General features: G+C 41.4%; 1 protein-coding gene across 7 annotated transcripts in view; it reads left to right on the plus strand.

Annotated features, from left to right (window-relative positions):
* Positions 1–296: 296 nt before the first annotated feature.
* The window catches only part of POU2F1 (POU class 2 homeobox 1), a 103,068-nt gene continuing 82,306 nt past the window's right edge, over positions 297–21,058 (plus strand). For all 7 annotated transcript variants that reach the window (XM_069025209.1, XM_069025219.1, XM_069025252.1 and 4 more), the window contains exon 1: positions 297–361. In XM_069025209.1, coding sequence (XP_068881310.1) covers positions 298–361 — 64 coding nt within the window. In that variant the 5' untranslated portion in view covers position 297. The remainder of the gene's footprint in view (positions 362–21,058) is intronic.

The following is a 21,058-nucleotide window of genomic DNA, read 5'->3' on the forward strand; positions in this document are numbered from 1 at the left end:
CGGACCGCCCCGTGCCCTCAGGGGGCGCGCGGGGGGCGCCTCAGTGCGCACGCGCCTCTCCTCATCGCCCGCCGGCGGGGGGGAGCGAGCCGGTCCGGCCACACCGCGCATGCGCAGCGCCGCTCCGCGCCCTCGCCGGGAAAGCGGCTGAGGGGAAGAGAGGGAGGGGGGAGCGCAGAGCCCGGAGCGCATGCGCGGAGCGGCGGCGGCGGCGCGGGGAGGGAGGGAGGAGAGAGGGAGGGGAAGGGGAGGGGGGAGGGTTTATCGCGCGGCCGATTTTTGGTTAAAATATTCAAAATGGCGGACGGAGGAGCAGCGAGTCAAGATGAGAGTTCGGCGGCGGCGGTGGCGGCGGCGGCAGGTAATCATTACTGCGTTTTACATATTCATATTCATACTCGCGCGCGCGGGGCGCACCCCCCCCCCTCGCCCGCCCGCCCGGCCCCGCTTAGCATAATTTATTAGTACTCAGGATTATTATAATTAACGGCACAGGAGGGAGCGGGGGGGGGAAAGAGAAGGAGAAGCAGAGCAGCCTCCCCGCGCTGGGGAGACACACACACACACACACCGTCCCTCCCGCACACGGAGCCCGCACGCCGGGGCACCGGCCATGGGGGCGATGGGCGGCGGCGGCGCGGCGAGGCGGAGGGGTCGGGGCGGGAAGGAGGGAGGGGGGACACACACGCCGGGAGGGAGAGGGGAGGCAGCCCCGCACCCAAAAGCATTCGGGGGTGGTTTGGCCGCCACCCGGCCCGCACGCCCACAATAAACCCGCTTTACATATTCATGGAGCGGGGGGGGGAGGAAGGGAGAGATGCTGGAGGAGCGGTCCCGGCGGGTCGCCCGAGTCGGGCAGGGTCCCCCCGGCGGCGGGGCGGAGGGGGGCCCCGGGTGCCGGCCCCTGAACTGGAGCTTGGGGAGGCAGAAAGACTCGGTTTTCTCATCGCTCCTCTCGTTGCCCCCCTTCCCCGCAGCACCCCCCCTTCCCCGGGGTTATTTCCCCAGAGCCTGGGCCTTGCAGCGTGGGGTGGGTGGGTGCGGGGAGGGGGGCAGGAGGAGAGCGTGGTTTGGCTTTTTCATTTAAATCTCCCCCCTCCCCTCGCCAGGGGCGGGTTCGGTGGGGGGTGACTGCGGGGTGCACGGGCAGAGCCCCCCCGTTCTCTTCTCCGGCGGGAGAGGGGCCCCCCGAGGGCCGGGTTTGCCCCCCACCCCCGAGGGCTGGGTCCGCACCCCCCGAGGGCCGGATCTGCCCCGGCGGTGTTTGCCCGCTCCCCCTTTGCCCCAGGGCTCCGGCGGAGCCCCCAGGGCACGGCGGTGCCGGTCCCGTCCCTCTCCCCCGCGCTCTCCCTCTCTTCCCTCTCTCTCCTTCTCATTTGAATAATGTCTAATTCGGGGAGGTTTATATTATTGAAATGGCCGCCCGGCTTTCCCCGCCTCTCATGTTTAGTAATTCAGACCTTTAATAACAGCCACTCAGAGCCCAACGCCGTGTTTATATTTTACATTCGCCCCATGTGCTTTTGTGGTTCAATATGATTCTTCTTTCTCGCTCTCTCGCTTTTTTTTTTAAATCTTCTTGGCAAACCCACAGGGCCCCGAGATCAAACCCAGGCTGTGTGAGGAGAGGAGGGGGAGAGCCAGGCCCCGGCTCCTCTGGCAAGCGCCTAGGCCTCACTCTGCTGCTTGATTTATTTACTAATAACCAAAATGACCCCCCCATCTCCACTCCACCCCTGCCAGCAAAAACAAAACCCTCCTGGGGCTTGAGCAGCATCAGATCTGCTCATAGATTCTCAAACACTCATGTCTTTTAAATAAGGAGCTTATTTTTAATTTATAGCAACTCAAGACTGTAAAGCTGTTCCTTTCATATCTGCTTTTCAGAGGCTTGGGCATTTTTGGTCCCTTTGTCCTTGATTCTTTTCCTTAAAGGAGAGTTGCTTCTAATTTACGTTTCCTGGCACTGAGAGAGCTATAGAAGACACACTCAAAATCTGAACAGCTTTCCTCCTCCCTCTGAACACAAACAGAATTGAATACATTGAAGATAATCTTATTCACCTTCTTTTTGCTTAATGTGGATGAGGTTTAAGAGTGCAGTGTGTCAGATGCTTTTGTCGCTGCTTGTATCTTTGACTGTTCTGGGTTGAGGTTTTTTTTTTTTTTTCCCTTTCATTTAGATTTGGCTTTCAAGACAGAAGATACCACTAGGCAGTACAGGGTCTAGAAAAGAAGATAAGTTTTCTGTGATTGTGTCATAAGAACGCCAAGTGAAAATTGAAATTAATCCTCTTAAATTGTCTGGAGCAATTCAGTTTTAAGCCAGATATTAGTCTACTTAGAAATAAAACAAATGGGCTACTTGATTAGGGGGAGGCAGTAATTTAAAATAGAAAATATTTATGCAGGGATGGGTTTCAAATAAAACTGTGTAGGTTTTCATTAGTGACCATTGTTTTCACCCTGTGGAGAAAAAGGACCGAACAGCAGGGTACTTTAGAGTATCAGTGCCAGATTAGCATGTAAACATCTTTGAAACACTACTAGGAAGAGAGTTCACGTGCAAGTGCAGATGGCATATTTCGTCGTTTGGTTCTAAATTTAATTTGTCACAAAATACTGCACTGCAGCTAATGAAAAGCATTTTGATTTAAAAAATAACGACTCAGATTATTTATCCTTTTTTCTTCACCCTCGGCAAAGACAGGCCTTGAATACTAGAAGGAAAAAAAAAAAAGCTGTAGAAGCTGTAATGAGACTGTTCAGGTGACTGACTGTTTCGCAGACCAACAGCACAAGGCTGGCTGGACAAAAAGCAGTAATATGATTTCATGCCTTAAATAGCATATGTTTTTGCACTCGCTTCACAAGATGTGGTCAAGCTGATGATGTCATTGGCCAGAGGACAAGGTGCAGTTAATTTGATTTATTGACCTGGGGTGAGGTGTAGCACTGAAACCTTCTCATAGGGAAACCATTTATCTGAGGACAATTTCCTTTATAGCAGCAATTTAACCACTGCTGAGACTGTAGATATTTTATCCAGCATGATAAAAATGTACATTGCATCTTGCAAACAAAATTTCTTTGTCGCTGGCGTTCTAGTAATTTTTATAGAACGGAATACTGGACAGTGGCCTTGTGCAGTTTTACAGCTGAGCTGGGTTTTATAACTATGAATTCAGGTATTTACATGCCAAAATACAGATGTATTTCCGTCAAACATGTATCTGTGTTCCTGGGTTGCAGCTTAAAATTTTACTGGAGTCTTACACATAGAAATGTGTCTTCACCAGTGAAGGCCATAGGCAACATCTTAGCATAATGCACCTTTTCCCAAACCTTGGCATCACCTTCACTTGTCAGAAGGTGCCCAGACTACTGTGTGGGTATTACTGCTCAGTCTTTAGTGTTATTCTGAGTCTTAGACTTTTGTGTTAGTTTGTCACAGGTAGGTTTCAGATTTTAAGCTCCTTGGACCATCTTTGTGTGTGTTGGGTCAGAGAGTAAAAGAAACTTTCTTCTTCTCTATGGTTTACCTGGCTATGGTGACAGTGGAGGGTTGTGCTACTGTTACAGTGCTTCCTAATTTTTATCAGGAGATTATACTCTGTTTTGGCTGTCTTTTCAGCTTTTAATTTATTAGAGACAGAAGGAAGTGTCCTCCTGTGAAGTAGTTCCACTATCTGATTACATCTCTTCAATTATTAAGGTGATGCTGCATTTTTATCTTTTCTTTTTTTTTTTTCCCTTCTTTTTTTCAAAACTGGCCAAAACTAAGAAGTCTGACAGCTGGTTGGAAAACAGGCCAAGTTATGCCAGTAGCCATGCTGCTGCATGTGGAGCAGAATTGGGAAGGTGTGTGTCAGGATGGTTTTAAAACTAGAGGAGCTAGAGCTTCCCAGAAGGAAGAGGGGAAAATCTGAGCTTCCCACCCTGTCATTTAAAGAGGAAAAAAAAATCTCAGGTTTGCTGTCACTATCAATTTCTCCAAGATTAGCCTGCAGCCGTAACTCAAGCAGTAAATGTTAATACTGGCTCCCTGATGCTGGATGTGGATACCTTGTGAATGCTTGTCTTGGCGAGCGACGGTGGCCATGTCTGGAGGTGCCTCGCTTGCCGGGATCGGTGAGGTTGCCTTCACCTTGGTCTGTCTGTTAAGGCCAAGGAAGCACCAACATACCTCTGTGTTGGGAGTCCCTTGTGTGTGAAGAAGTGCTGTTCCTACTTTGGCTTGATCATAATAATTTATTGCCCAGAAAAATGAGGTTTGGAATACCATTGTCACTGAAATAATAGTTGTCAGATTTCAAGTGCTAAATTCCACATTTAGATTAGAGTAGCACACTTTTGCTGTTTTGTTTATATCCAGATGTGTGAGGATGCAAAGAGTTCTGGGGTAAATGCTTTGCTCATGCTGTCCAGGGTGTTTTGGTTGGGTTATTTTGTCATCCCGTTTCTTTCTGTCTAATAGGGTGCAAGTTCCTCCTAGACAGCTCTCCTGGTTCTCTGGCAAATTTGCAGTAGTTTTTTGTAGCATGCACTGAGTTTTCATTTGTTTTCCTTAAATTTTGACTCCCATGGAGTTCAAGATTTCAAAACAGGTTGCAGCATCATTTTCTATTCCTCTTAAACTCTTGCTGCCCTCAGGACAATAATCTTGATACTTCTGTTTTATACAGCTGACAATTAGGCAGCCTCTGCTCCTTGTACTTACAGCTTTATTATTTTTATCTTGAGCGAATCAGTGACAGTCCTGGGAAGTGACTGTCTTTCTTGACATACGTATTTTGAGTCTTGATGACAAAGCTGTTGTCAAAAGGTGGTGTTGAACAAAATTAAGTATGACTTGAGCGTCCCAAATGTGATGTGCTTAAGCTGGAATGTGAATGAAAGACTATCTCGAGTTGCTGGATAGACTTACAGTGCTGGCTGTTCACTACTGCAGAGATTTGCTTCTGTGTTAACAAAGCCCCCCCTTTTCCAAATGTGCTTCATTGTTACTCAGAGCAAGTTAAGTGTGCGAATTGTTGGGCTAAGTGTAGGAGATGAATTTAAGGGGAGATACTGGTCTTGGTTAGGGTGTATTAAATAATTGCTGGCATTTCATGTGAAACGATTTGACAGTACTAATCTGAGGGAAAAAGAATCCATAGATGTATTTTCCTTTCTGTAGCTCTTTGCATTAAATTTCTTGAATTGTGTGAATAGGCCCTCATGCTGCTTCGTGTGCTCTTATTTTTCTCTATAGAAAAGGAAATAATTACTTAAGATCTCAGTATTATTCCTTTCCCTAGTTTCGTATTTCACAACTATCTAGGAAATACCCATATTTGTTAACTGTATTATGTATGTCGGCTTTATAGTGCATTAGAAAGTCTTTGCAAAAGGAGTTTTTTATAGACTGCTGCTGACTAATTGAATTAGTTTAGGGTTAACAACACAGTTGAGTGATGAAGTGTTGGTTTCGTGGAGAGGATTTACTGGGTTCCAGTGCTGAGTTTGTCACCAATTTTGCTTGCTTTGCTGTTATGGGCTAAATCTGTGTAATGGGAATTGTAGAGCACATTTTCACAAGGGTGTTGCTGGGGGAAAAATGAGCTAATGTTTTCTAGTGTCTCTGAGGGTAAGAGAGCTGTGATTCTTCTGGTTTTACGTGTAATCATCCAGGCTTGTGCCCAGGTTGAACTTTGCCGAGGATGTTTCAGTGCTGGCACTGTTGGCACACTCCCGTCAGCGATGAAGGCCTCCCGTTGTACAGGCACAGATTACTGTCAGTTCTAACTATGGTGTGATGCAGATCTGCTCCAGGGTATGCGGTTCGGTGACAGCTTAAATCAGCCCCAGCCTGTCCTCATCTCCCTGTGTGTTCCTGCCGCCTTCCCTGCACTGGTGCAGATGCTTGCTGGATTCCTTTGCTGAGCTAGTTCAGGGAATTAAATTGGCAGAAAACAAGCCGTGCCAAAAATAATGAATAGTTTTTTTGTTGGTTTAGCTCTTTGAACTGGTTTACAATGAGATTAGACAAATAGCACTACCAATTGACTAAGGGAACAAGAAGCACACGTGTTGACCCAAGTCTTCTCATAATTTCATTCTCTCTGATGGCTTTTCTGTTGGCATAAATGGGGAGTCATGCTCTCAGCCATGTGATCCTACCTCTTACTTGGCACCCGTCGTAGCACTTAACTGGATTCCAGGATGCTCCAGGTTAACTTGCTAACCTGGTGGAAAACTAGCCCCAGATCATTTTACGTCTTTGCTTTATGAAGTTGGCTCCACAAAGACCTTCTAGTGCAAGAAAGGGTGTAGAAAGAACCATGTGAGTGAAAGTGGAGGAAAGGAAAAGAAGGAAGGGAAAGGAAGCTTCCTCTTTTCAAAAGCAGCATCAAGTATTCTGGTTAGCTTAGTTATATAGCTTTGCTTTTAGATTGATGTAAACCCCTGTGTAACTTCAGGTGATTGAGTTGATGAGCTCAACTTGATTTAAAATGGTAGTGGCCAAAAGCAAGTGATGGGAATGTACAGCTGTGGGCACTATGCTGGACCTTCTGTTTTAGCAGTAGGCTGTACACAGATCATGGAAGCCAGAGATGAAACTGCATCTGAGTAGAGTAGTAGCTTGGAAACCGATAGATGCTGAAAATTTGGTGTGGTTTGTGCTGTCATAGGTATGATTGCATTAATGGTAGCAAGGGCAGAAACTCCAATAAAAATAGTGGATGAGACCGTTAAGTGGTTCCCATTATTTTAGTGCTGCTTACAGTGAGACACGTCTCTAAAAAGGACTGTGGCTTTAAAGGACATATTGACAAAAGTACTTGGGAAATTACAGACACCATTACTTCTGCTAAATTTTGGGCTGACATCCTTGTAAAGCAACTTAAAAAAAAATCCCACCAAACCCAAGCATAAGTGCTTCAGCCATTTAATATGATCACTCTGAGGCAGATTTATCTTTTCTATACATTGTAATATTGTGACAAGAAACCTTTTGCTCATCATTCCTTTTATTTTTTTCTTCCCAGAAATCTGATTTGGCTCTATAGAGATGAAGTAGCATATGTAGCATGTTTGACACTGCATGACAGGGCATGAAGCTTTGGAAAAGGAAGATATGAACATCTGAGTACTGAAATAGTAAATACAGTTGAAGATTTAAAAATAAGTGTAGAAAAACCTGTTGAATCAAGCTGGAGGTGTAGCTTGCTTCTTTTTCCCCCTCCTTTTCTTTGAGGGCTGGTAGGAAGTCACCATCTTTTTTGCAGTGAGCTCCTTCGCTGTTTGTTCTCTTTGTCCTTTCGATGATTCAGTTTTATTTGAAAAATACCATGTGACTTAGTAATTTGTGCCTGACCATACCAGTGTGAAGTTGTGGCTTTATACTACTTGGATGCAGCAGAGGGAGAGGAGTGTACAGTGAATACAGGTAGAAATGATTCAGATGTTTGAATCACTCATTTCTACATTATTAGTTAATACCATCTACTGAATGGGAAATGAGTTTCAAGTTTCTTTCAGGAATTCTGTTGGCAAAGATTCATTTCTAAGCATTCATAGTTTTGTTTCTTACCTGCTGATCTTTAGTAGGTTATTGCTTTTATTTGAATTTTCAAATGTTAGTTTAAATAGATACCTGAATTTTTCTAAGGCTGCAGAGAGAGGGGTATGCCAGTAAATGCTGCCTCCCTTCCCTACCAGCTCCTCTGGGAGCATTTCCCACCCCATCCTCCAATGCATGTACACACACCTGCATGCACCTATGCTTTGGAAAAAGCAACAGAGAGCTTGGACTGGGGACAGCTTCTTCTAGCTCTGACTGTAGTAGTAGAAGACCTTACTGTTTCTGATTGTTGGTGTTTCCTGTTCCTCTGCATTTGTTAGTAGCTCTTTCCATTTGGGTACTCTCTATTCCTTAAAATCAGCGGAGTTACTAAAGGCTGTGGTCTGAATTGCCTAAAGTAGCCCAGATTATTCAGATTGGAACCTGTGAGGGATCTTTGGAGTTGCTTTGTTATCACACCTGAGGGTACAGTTCATGTTACACTTAATCCAGTTTAAGGGTGAGCTGCTGCCCAAAAGAAGAGGGAACATAAGCATGGTGAGTATTTGGCCATGACTCTGTGGACTGTTGTCCCTTTTGGCAGAGACTGTGTAAAACTCTGTCCTGGCTTCTTGCAGAAATGTGTTGGGATTGTATGAGGAGACTGGAGGTAGGGGAGCGAAGGGAACAGTAGCTTTCCATTTGGAACGTTTGTTTCTGAATGAGGATATCTGTTAGCTGTGTTGGAAAGGTGTGGCCCTTTTTGGGTATTATTGACTTTGCAGTGATATTTTCCTGTTTTTAATGAATTTATGTTGATCTGAACTACACAATTTAAATTGTTGTGTTTCCAGTATCTGAAGTGAAGCATGCAGCTTAGAAGTCATTTCCCTTAAATGGACTGTGTAATAAGAACACCTTTACCTGCTGTTCCATTTGAGATATTTTAGACAGCTTATGGCAGCAAAGTTAGCTGAACTTCAGAGTTTAGGAGTATCTTTTGGAACAGTGGAGAACTTCTGCATATTTAGTCTGAGGTTTAGTAGCTTCTGACTTCAAGTCAGTCACAGTGTGTCACACATCACAGCTTGAATCTCTTCATCACTAACCTTAATTCAACTCCTGGTTTCCTGCCAGGATGGCTTCTCTTTGGTTGGGATGGGTGTGCCAAGGTAAGGAAGAGGAGACCTCAGCTGCCAGGCTGCACTGCTGCCCATGAACCCTGGCCAACCACTGCCCTAGACAGACGTGGCCAAGTAGCAGTGGTTGTAAGACAGGCTTCTGGTAAAAGTTCTCATGTGAGAACACATCGGGTGGAAGAGTGTGAGCTAGACACCTGATTGTTTTCCAGTTTGGTTTTCCTGATTGGTTTTACTCAGTTTTGCAAAAAAGCAAGCCTTCTAAAGTTGCAGGAATTTTTCATGTATCTGTTTACCCTTTTTTCCGTTTGTGCAAGGGCTAAGCATGTTGTTCTTTACCTCTGTCTCAGTCATGTGCTGGGCTGCAGTTTCTTGGTGTTTGGGAATGTAATCAAAGGACCGAGCCCCATGCTTGTCCTGTTTTTATACTCTTTCATAGTTGCCTGTTGTTGGAGGAGAGTTAGGTAGATCTCTGGTCAGAGCCAGGATGGTGATTTTAGTTCTCTTTCAAAAAAAAAAAGAAAATACTTTCCCATTTATTTTCCAGTGCATCCTAGGTTTTGTACCTGGCTCCTTTCCTAAAGTGTTCAGGAGCACCATAAAAGAGTTTAGGCAAGATGATGTTCCTTGTCTGCTCTGCACATTTTCAGCTCTGGGGAACAAGTGTGAGGTTGCTCCAAGGGCTTTCCTAATAATTTTTGATTCCTTACCAGGGAGCTGGAGAACTGGCGGTTCCTTTCGCTCTCGAAGTTTGTGCATGTAAGAGGGTGGGTGTTAAAAATTCAGTGCCTCTTGTTACCACTTCATGTAAAACATCCACAGCTGAGCAGATTCTCAACTCCTTAAGACCAGTTGAGGGTCTTGAGGGTGAGAATTACCCTATAGACAGGACCTGCAGAAATCTGTAGATTTTGAGTTATTTTTATTCCAGACTATTCCTTTACTCATTACAGTGGGAGACAGTGACATTGTAAAGAATATCTCCTCTCAGTTCTGAGAAACTAAAATGCTGTGTTTTATAATTTTCTGATTCAATTTGGTTTGGAACCCAGTTGCAACGTGGGTGCATCTTATATGGTTCAGTTCAGTGGTGCATAAGGGACTGGTTCCAAATACACAAAGGTGTGAGTAAAGGCCAGTGCCTCAAAACTTGCTGAGATCATGCTTTAGCTATGCCTGGTTAAAAAAAACTATTTCATTAATATCATTCTGAACGCAGTTAAAATTGAAAATGGATCTAGGCACATGTTGTAACACATTTTAATGGTATCTAGAGTAAACATAACTATTTCTAAACTAACAGCTAAATTTAGTGGATATAGTATTTCATTTAAGTCCTTTTACACTCAAGTTTTCTGTAATTGTGGATGATGGACTCCCAACAGTGGAAAGAATTTGCTATATGGAAGTTTGAATAAAGGCATAAGGAGTTAGAATAGTTGTTTGGCATCTTAAATTCCCTAGTCTTTCTCAACTTGATTTGCTGGGGGAGAGAGGAGGGACAGGTGGTGTTTCTTGTCAGGTTTGCAAGTGGTTTGGGCATCTCTACAGATCCTAGCAGAACATTTTCAGTTGTTGCTTCTGTTATAATAGTGATAAACGAGTAATGCAAGAAAAAATACTGCATACAGAGGTGGGCCAGCACCTACATCTTTGCATTCCCCTGTCTAGTATGAACATAAGCAAAAGTTAGACTTAACAGAAGGACTGTTGGGGAAGACCTAATTTAACAAGTTCATTTTAAAGTCATATAAAAAGCTTTGTGAAGTCTTGAGATACTCCATAATTTTCTGTGTGCACTCAGACAAGACACCTTAGTTGCTTAAGGAATCAATTAATTTGTCAATCTTTCAAACAGCAAAATCAGCTACAGACACGGTGGGGATTTTTATTACTTATTAAGCAATGATTTCACATTGTGTAAGAGCTAGAAATGCTGTGTGTACTAATGAAGAAGGAAATGTCATTGCCATTTGTCCTGTGTTTATGTCACATATAGGTTTGTGAATTGTATAATATGGACACTTAAATTTGTACTCAGTTGCAGAGAAGATGAGAATTCTGCATTTGTGATCTAACTTGCTTGAGGTTTTATCAACTTCCTTAGTTTTCTGCGTTTATGGCAGTTGTTTTAGCTGTATTTGGTGTACTAGGATATATGGTTGGAATCACAGTTATATTCAGCAAAAGCAGCATCTGTTCCTAAGACTTTTAAAAACCTGTGAAAGACTGTTCATTTCCTTACATTTCTGTGGCAGGGAGTACAATGACACTCCATGATTTCCTTAGAATGTGTTGTCAACTCTGATAATTTCCCAAGTACACTTCATATTGTGGAACATGAGTTAAACTTGGGATTTTTGTGTTGTCATCATTCAAGCAGTAGTCATCATTCTTGGCTGTGTGAAGTTGTACTAAGAGAACACTGAGGACAGAGGTATATGGGATACAGCTGTCTATTAATCCTCAGTATCTGAAACTCCTGGTCTAATTGTTTGTATTCTCTGCTTTATAAAGGGGCTGGCGAAGGAGGGTTACTGCAGTACTTCTGGCCTTTCGTTTTGGTGTCATCAGTGTGCTTGATCCCAGTAGAGAAAGTGTTCTACAAAGGCATGAAGCCAATGTGGAAATGTGCTGTTAATTGGTAACTAGGGCAGTTTTGTTTTCTTAGAAGCTGAAAAAGCCCCATCAGTGTGTACTGAAACTGTTTAGACACTGTAATTACATATAGTTATGTGTAAGTGTTCTTTGGTCCAGCAATAATTTATAGATTGCTCTTTAAGAACCATTGAGGTAGCAAATAAGTATACTTTATTGTATAGCATGGTCTGTTTGTTAAAATTTGTTTTGAAACAATTTCTCTGGGACTAATCAACCATAAGGTTGAACTGTGAAGCACTATCTGCTATTACAGACCTGCAGCTCTTGACTTCTGCATTCAGCAAGTTAATTTGAAGAAGTTAATTTTCAGATGTGCTTTCCTTCATGTGCCTTTTAAATACTGATTTATTCCAACAGATATTTCAGCTTGCAACATCAAATGGGGCACTTGTGCGTTTTATATGTAAGTGCTACTCACAAACGTAATTGTGACCTGATAAATTGGGAACTGCTTCTTTTTCATTTTTGAAGCTTTTATATCTGTGAATGGAGAGGAGCTGGAAATAGCAGATCTGCCTCATGTGAAATAGGACTGTTTCTATTTCCTAAGGAAGAGGGTTGAGGTTTTTATTTACAAGGAAGCTGCTCTGGGAGCCCTGCAGATTTGAAGCTCTGTGTTTAGTCAATGCGTGAAAAACCACGACTGGGGTTCGAAAGCGCTTTTGGTGCACTCCTTAAACAAAAGGAACTGTGGGCTCCAAATGTGGAATATGTTCTTTATCTGTTAGTTCTGCTGCTGTGTGACAGTTCCAGTTTGACTGTCTCTGGCTTGTTGAAATAAGAAATGGAAAATGTTGTTTACTGGAGAATTTTTGATTTTTTTTCCCCCGTTTTGTGTCTAAACTGAGTTTTGTTGTATATGACTGCAGTCATATGCATAGGAGAGGAAAACACGAGGAGAAGAACTACTGTGCTGAAAAAATTGAGGAACACTGGAAGAAAACCATAGTTTTTTTCAATTAGACTCTTATCATGTTTATCAGACCTCTTTATATGTGCCACCATGTTTAAAAAGTCTCACACCAGGTGAACAAAACAAGAAGTATCGAAAAAGCAGTCCACTTGCAGTAATATCTTATTTCCTGTCTTGTTGACTGATTTTTTTTGTTCAAATAGGAACATTTATTTTGTGGCAGCACGGGTGCTCCTTGATTCTGCAGTGAAGGCAGTATTCTGTGCTTGATACTAGCTAGTTGCCATGGCAACAATTATGATGTCATGAATTCAGTACAGTGACTTCACTGCAGTGTGTTTTATCTCTATTCTCAGTTTTCTTCAGATCTTTCTAGCAAACCAAAAAGCACCTACATGTCATAGTGTGACTTGTCTATAATGTGATTCAGCCCAAAAAGTTTGCTGATAGGCAGGAAGAGTAGAATACATTTTTTATTCACTCAAATGTGGTGGTTTTTGTCTGAGAGAAATGTATTTTTAAAACTGAAAACGTGAGAGTAGCAGTGTCCTGTTATGTCTCTTCTACCAGAATTACTTTTTCAATTCTGGCTTGCCTTTCTTATTCTTGTGTTCTATAGAAACAGGTGAAATGTTTTCTTAGTCTCTTCTCATGGGTTTGTTGACCTGCAACTTGTAGCTGGAAAATTCCTGCCCATCAACCTTCAGAAATGGTCAGCTGCTTTCAGCCTTCTGGGCACTTCCATTTATCACCAGTTGTGTACCTCCATTTCACAGGTAGCAGAGCTGACTGCATACTCTGTCCTCTGTTGCTTTCTGATAGTCAAAGAGAAGTGTTAAGCATTTTTTCCTATTTCTGAAAATGATACGATTTCCAAATTTAGCCCCAGTAAAAGTGCCAGTAAAAACAGAGTCTGACTAGCCTGCATTTCTTTTGTTGACATAACTGTGTGTCGTTTAGAGCTGGCTTATTGGCTTAACTCAAAGGTTGCCTGAGACTTCTGGGCCATCTGACTTCATGTTATCACTGAATAGGACAGAGTGTGTTAAAGTGGTATGCCAGGTATTTTTTGTAAGGTTTTTTTTTTCACCTTGGTACGTAAAAAGTTCTTCACTTTTGGCTTAGTTTGACAAAGATCGTTTCTTCATATAGATGAGGCCTAACTATGTTGTAAGTGCCCTGGAAAGCCTTTCTAGTAACAGGCGAAAATGTAGGATGTGCTGATTTCTTCCCATGGCTTCTTGCTGTAGCGCTAATTTGCATTAAATTATATTGAGCATAAAGCTGTTTGGGCAAGGTTAGAATTAAACGGCCTCTTCACATTTTTCTTCCTCTGAAGAAAGATGGAGATTTGAAAAGCACCCAATAGGAAGGGTGCTTCCACTGGGAGGGTGTCATGGAAAGGACATAAGGAAGATGAAAAACAAAGTTGCAGTTGTTTTTCTGCAGAAGAGAAATAGTACCCTGTGTAGCCTGTCATTTGTGATAAACATATGACGGGAGTTGAGTTGTGACATGCTGCAACTGCAGTTAAGAATATGTGATTGAGATGTTTTTGTTAAGGAGCCGCTGACAGAACTAACTACAAAGTACTGTTGCAGGTACTGTTGTTCCCTTTACCTAAGTGCAGAGGTCTGTACTTGAAGATTTCCTGGTTTTTGTTGGTAACAGCTGTGCTTAGTAGCTTTTCTTTAATCAGCATAAATGTGCTAGCGGAGGGGTAGCTTGTGTTAAATTCTCTGAAAGCTTTGTCAAAATTGTTATCTTGTTAAAATGTCTGTGCACATGGAGAGGTTTATTTACTTAAAGAATACTGGCATGATTTGATTTGTTAAAGGTTTTGGTCTCTGTATTCCTTAGTCTAACCCTTTGTCATTTAGGTATTGGGGGTTTTTTTTGTTTGTTTCTTTCTGTTAATTTCTGTTCTAAACATGGACATTTTCAAGATGTGATTGAACATGGAACTAGAGAATTTTATCTAGGCTTGCTTTCTGACAAAAGGTTGGACCAGGTGATTTCTTGAGGTTCCTTCTAAGCTGAGCTAGTCTAGGATTCTAGGATTGAACTGTCGGAAGGAAGAGCAGCTTTCTTAACAGCAAACTGGCATAACCGTGCGTGAAAAATTGCTAACTCAAAACAAACTTTTTGGTCATGGAGAGGAGATCATTCAGTTCTCAGCAGCATTTGCATGAATGAATGTTGTATTTAGACATAGTATTATGGCAGTTAATAGCAGACTGAGTATATATGGAATTTGAAGCTCTGGACTGTTGGCAATGGCAGTTTATCTGAAGGTAAGTGTAAGGGCAAGGGAAGTGTAAAAGTTTTAGAATGCTTGGGAAAAGTGATCCACCATACTTCAGTATGTGAAAATGAAAGGAAACTTGAAATAGAGAAAGCAAAACCAAGGTTTACTGTGTGTATCCCTTGTGTTTTTGAATGGATGGGCACATGGCCTGTCTGCAGCTGATAGAGCAGAAAGGAGCCTGCTGCATTTTCTCAAACTCAACATCTAAGAGGCTGGGATGATGATGTGGTGGGCAACGACAACAAGAAAACACCCACCCCACCATTTTCCTTCAGAATTATTGTACTTAACAACCTAAACTTTCAGTGCTCTCTTTTATTCCACTCCAAATGCCTCTATGAGAACCAGTTACATTCTTGCCCACTGGGACTCGGAAAATAAATAAGCAAATTGGAATTGCCTCAGTCAGTGCTCTGCTTCTACTTCAAAATACAGCATAAACCAAATGTAGAGCATTAGCTCCAATTTCACATTACAGGCTTTTACATGTTCTGTTTATACAAGGATGCTAAAACTGACCTTTTAAGTTATCACCAGTACTGGTAGTGCATGGAAAAATGGCAATACTGGTGAAAGTAGGGGAAAGTATTTGTCTTGCATTTCAGGATACAGTGAAAGATAGTGGCTTGAGTTTGTGTTTAATCAGTCTCTAATGTTTTCAGTTTGGCACTTTTTTTGGTTGCAGCTTTGAAGACTTTTCCTCAGGTCTGCAATTTCAACAGGATTTCAGTGAAAAGAGTTCAAATGCTTGGGTAGATCTTCTTGCAGTGCCTGCTTCACACTCCAGAACCAAATTTGGTTCAGAAATTGGAGTGTGAAAGAGGAGTCAACAGAAGAAGGTGGAGGCTTGAAGAGCTGCTTGCTACTGTAGATAAGTTAGGGGGCTGGAAGTGCCAGAGAGGTGTTTCAGGGGCAGTACTTGGTGAAAAGCTGAGCTTCTAAATTTTGTCCTGCTCAGGGGTCCCTTGTGACCTATTAACCTGTCTGTGGGTTCATCTGTCATCTTCCTGGATATCAGGTAACCTAACCCACCAATCCTTTGCTGCTTCCAGTCTGCTGGGGAAGGCTATGAACAGCATCAGAGGTAGATGTGTCCTGTCTTCTAACAAAAACTCTGTCTTTAGAGAACAGGGTTTTATTGAGTTCTTAAATTGCTACATCTCTTTCAAGGACTTGTATAGAAAATTCTGCACATCACCTTTCAAAGCAGGTTTGAAATTTATTGTTTTGAAGGTAATTGGGAGAATCTTCATCAGTACAGAGGCTGGTCTTAGCAAGCATTCATTAAAATTGTTACTGGTGAGCTTTGAATTAAAAATTTGCATTAATTGGGAGCCATGTAAAAACCTTCATGACAAATTCATAAATGGAGATGGGTGCTTTCCCACACAGCCAGGTCTGTGACTGGGAGTGCTGTGGGATGGGGGTGACATGGTTATCTTGGCCTCAGCAGGCTGCCTGGTTCCCTTTTGCTGCAGCTCTGATTCAGATTACCCAGCAGTCCCCGTGCTTTGCTATGATCAAACGATACAGCCCTCACGGAAAAATGTGCTACTCAAAGCTCTGTGTGGCTCCTGTAGCCAACTTGATCTATACAATGGGAAATAGGAAAGCCTTCTTTATCTGATTAAACAGCCGACTTTGGCATGAAATCTCCTTTTTAAAATCAACTTGCTGGAAGTGCTATGACAATAAAAATGCCTTTTTTCCCCTTCTTGTTGTGAAAGCAAAAAATTGACTGACGCTTCCTCGTTTCATGTATTACTGCTGGAGTGTTCTCTGACATTCTTTGAGTTTAATCATCAGATGTGATACCCTGGTTGTACTTAAGCACAAAACTTTTCCGTGCTCTATTAACTGCCAGTATCTGTGCTACATGAGGATTTCTTCATGGTGACCTCAACTGTTGTTTCTTCTTGTTTGCTATATTGGTGTTAGATGAATCGATAATAAAATGAATTATGTCTCAGTGCTAATCATTAAATTACAGACATCAAATCAAATATAAATGGTGTCAGGATAAACACATTTGAATCCTGAATTTCTCTTTAAAACAAATGTAAATTTTAGGAAGTAACTTTTAATACACAAATTATATTTTAAATGTAAAATATATGCATGGTTAACAAGAAAAAGTTTGATAAAGTTGGCTGTATAAAAAAAAAAAAGGCAAGTTAATTTTGTATTTTTTTTTTAGAGAGCTCTATGAATGTGTATATATCTAATTTGAATCTACTAGGTCTTGCCTACTGAAGCTCCCTCTGCAGTCAGTGTAGCTGATGATTCAGATGGTGAAGTTGGTCTTTACTTCCAAACAGCCATGAAGCAGGGCTTCTTGTGTATCCAGATCACCATACATAATAAGTATTAATGAACTTCCAAAGATTACCTAGTTTCTGGTTCTGGTTTGGTTTCTAGTTTTTGTTCCTCTATATAATTTTGTACTGAGGACTCAGGAAAGGTGATATTGTTTAGACACTTTTTCTTGTCTCGCTTAAGGTTCTCTCCTTGCTTACCAAATACATGTGTTTGCTTCTACTGCAGTGCAGTGGTGGAGGAAAGATTTGGGGAAAAGGGAGGGGAAACACCAAAGGCAGAGGAATAAGCCTTTGGAAATGGTTTGGGGAAAGATGTAAGAGGAAGAGAACAGCTCTGTATGAAAAGAATACTCTGCATATTCTTTATAAATAATGCATCATGTGGGTGAGCTTCATGTCTACATCTGTGGTGTAGCAAACAGAGATTCTTGCCTGGTTGCAAATGCCAAGTGTTGTTGGAGTAAAATGAGAGAAAAGTCACAAACTGAAAGAGAAATCTTAGGATGAGTGGACTTTTTCTTTTGTCATTCAGTTATCTATTAGTACTGATAATTAATTATCAGTAATTAAAACTTAATTAAAATTAATTTTAAAAGAGCTGTTGGAGTAAGAGCAGTGTCCAAGTCATGCAACCTCAAGATTTTAGGCAGAGATTGGCGTTTCATCTGGCCCCCCCAGATCTGTGGTGTTTGCATTGGCTTCTGCTTCTCAGATAACATTGATTCAGTAGAAAAAAAATGATGTTTACAATAAACACTATCTTTCATATAGTGTTTGTGAGCACTGTCATTAATTGTAGGCACAATTCATTATAGGATAAGAATAATAAAGTTGATGATAAATAAGGCTGGTATCTAGTCAGACTGAAGAAGAGTTTCATTGAGATGTTATCATAATGAAAGCAGTTGTCCACAGCCCTTACAGCAGAGAGGGCAGTGTTCTTTGGGCTCTAAGGGGATCACAAGGTTCCACATAGGATTTCTGGGGATGATTTCAGTTTTGAGAGCATGTAGAGCATTATATGTGGGATATATCTCTTCCAAGTTAAAGGAATTTACCAGCATGTTTTACTAAACATACATACATTAGAATAGTTTTGTTCTTTGACCCAGAATTAAATTAAAATCTAGAGGCTATACAATTCAACTGGTTGTGCTCTGTTGGTGAGTCTGTATTTTAATTTTGGGCAGTGTCCACAATGGGGAGAAGACATACAGACTTCTTAGGAAGAATGTGGATGTTTGATATTTCCTGTTCCAGAACCTTTGCTTGAGAAGCTGCATTGGATTTATTTCCCTTTTAGATTTATAAAAGCTATCCTGAACACTCAGCTGTTTAAGTACTGGTGTGATGTGCCACTGCAGAGGCGTTTTACTTTCATATTGCTTTCATTCAATAAGATGCGCATTTTTTCTGTATAAATGAACTCATATTCAGTAGTGCAATTGATGAATTCTCCTCCTCTTTTTTTCCTGCTGTAACACTGGCAAACAGTTCAGTTCATCCAGGTGTCAGTGCTTTTAGTTGTGTGATCAGAATTTTCTAATGAGGGGAGGAAACAGTAAGAACTGGTTTGAAATCATTTTTCAAGGTCCAAAAAGAAAAAAGAAAGCAAAGCCATCTTAAAATTAACAGCTGGAGTATTATTCTTTATGGCCTTTCAGAAGGGAAAGAATAGAGGTGGATTTTTTTTTTGGCTTGTATAAGTGCAACCTTACACAGTTTTCCTCTCATTTTTCTCTCATGTTCACCCCTCATCTTTATCCTAGAAATGTAGTTCCTCTTCTGATGTCTTTCCTCTGAGGTTTGTCCTCTGTGACGCAGACTTAGTTCAGTTGACACAATCTCTGATTCTGTTCAGTTCTGCTTTTCTTTTTTTTTCATCATGTCTCATCTTATTTTTGGTCAATTAATTTTAATGATCTTTTTAGAGAAATTCTTTCTTACTTTCTTTCTTTTGGGTTTGGTTTTGTTGTGTTTTTTTTGTTGGTTTTTTTTTTTTTCTGGAGACCAAGTAAATTGAAAGCAAAAATAAAGCCATGCCAGGTGGTTTCAGGGTGCTTAGGACAGAGTGGTGTCTGCACAGGGGCACTCCACCCCATCTTGTGAATAAAAAACTTGGGTGAGACATGTATTTCTAGGCTCTCATTCCTGTTTTCTCTTGGCAATGGGAGTGGGATTAATTACATTTAAATAATATTTTGAATGTTTTGGAGTGGACTCCTTTTTTTCTTCTGTGAAAATGTTTTTACAAGGAGACTCAATATTTTTTTTTTCTTTCCTCATCCCCAAACCCACAAGACAGAAATGAGGAAGTCCTTCACTATCCAGGCTTGCCAGGTCATAGATGAAATACTGTGCTACCTGAAGTGACTGGCTTCTGACCTTGCTTAGTAGTCACGAGAGCTTTTTTTTCCTTGATACAGGATACTTGTATCCTGTTTGGAATGACTTCTTAGGCTTTATTGGGGTCCCGCTGGACAACACTAGGATATAGCACTTTGCTAGGCAGCTCTTGATTTTTATGCAGTTGAGTCTGTGAGTGGTTGAGGCAGATGATGGCTTTCACTTGAACAGTTTCTTTTTCCTAAAGCCAGTGGGTTTGATGACTTTGAGCAGCAGCACTGATGAATATTTTACCTATAACTGAGTAAAAAGTATTTTGGAGTGGGAATTGGGACAGGAAGCTGCATAATAATCTGGTGTGATTTCTAGGCACACACAAGTTCTGCTGACACAAGTTGGTCAGATGAGGATACTTGGTATTGTTACAGATTCAAGTGTGGGAGGAAAAAGTGTTATTCAGGCTGGTTTGCAACATTGATGCTTCCAGTGAGCAGAAACAAATGTTTGGCATACAAGCTCCTCTGACTGTTTGATTTCGAAAGATAGTCCAAGTTTACGGTAATAAAAGCCTATTTTATATTTATAGTGTTCTGGCAAGGAAGTTTTTTTGCCCTTAGAAAGTCCCTGTAGGAATAGAGAGTCTGTAAATGCATTACAAGTTGTGTCTGTAAACTGGCAGCACAGTGCAAAGCTGCAGTTGAGTGCCAGAACTTGTGTTTGTAGTAGAAACAGATTTTCATAGGCCTTTGCTGCAAAATGATGTGTTCTGATATTTAAAACTGTTGCTTCAAAATGCCTTCCCTGGATTTTCAGATGATGGCAGTTGGATCAGTTTTCAGTTGAGTAGCAATTTGAGGGCACCCTCTTCCTTCCTGAAGTCTTGAATGTGAAGTTAATGCTGTAAGAATGTGCTCTGCTTGTTAGAGGAGTCTTATCAGTGGGCTGTGCTTTAATTCAAGGTAAAAGTGAGTAGACAAATACTCAGGAATTATATGGCACTTCCAGGATTTCTTCCTGTGAAGCCAGCCCTTGGTGCCTGCTATTCTGTCTCAAGGCTACCATAATCCATGATCCTCACATGCAGAGAAGAAATGAGGACTCTCTCAGAACTCCTCTCTCATTTGATGGAGTTTTAGCTGTTTCACAGAAAGACTTCTTGCTCTTACACAGCAAATATCTTACTAGTTGTGCTGTTTAACAACAACTGAGAGGAAATTATATGACAGGGTAAATACTGGTCTGCATGAAGTAGCAATAGTTTCAATTACTTTGTTTCTTTTCAGAGTAAGGATCTTGTCATTAGAAAATTTAGGATTAACTTTGCCTTCCTTCAGCACCATGCTATGAATATGTCTTATCCTGCAAAAATGTGGAGTATACACTTGCTCTTCATGTAAGAGGAGAAAGTATTTCTAGCTGTAGTAGCTCTGATTAATTTAGTGACAGTAACAGAGGGTCTAGGAATGCTATTATAATTCAATCATATAATTCATGCTATTATAATTCAGTCATAGTTAAGAACTCATTTTTGCATGTAGATCTTGGGGCACAGCATGTCCATTTATCAGGATTCTGGTAAAACTTGAAGATCTGTAAGGATGAAAGAATAAGAGCTGGTGGAGGGATGAATAGGGATATTTAGAAATTCCTTTGTTGCACTGTACAGCAGTTCTAACCAGGAAAATAGGCTGGATGTTATCTTCTTCAAACAAGAAATTTGGTGTGCTTGTGGAAATTCGTTGAAAAGTTCAGCCTTTCAAAGGGACATAATAAACCAAAGGTCTTAGCATTGTCTTTCTGCTTTTCAAGTCAGAGACTTCCAGGTCT

Source organism: Aphelocoma coerulescens, chromosome 1 (assembly GCF_041296385.1).
Source record: "Aphelocoma coerulescens isolate FSJ_1873_10779 chromosome 1, UR_Acoe_1.0, whole genome shotgun sequence".
Classification (NCBI taxonomy): Eukaryota; Metazoa; Chordata; class Aves; order Passeriformes; family Corvidae; genus Aphelocoma; species Aphelocoma coerulescens.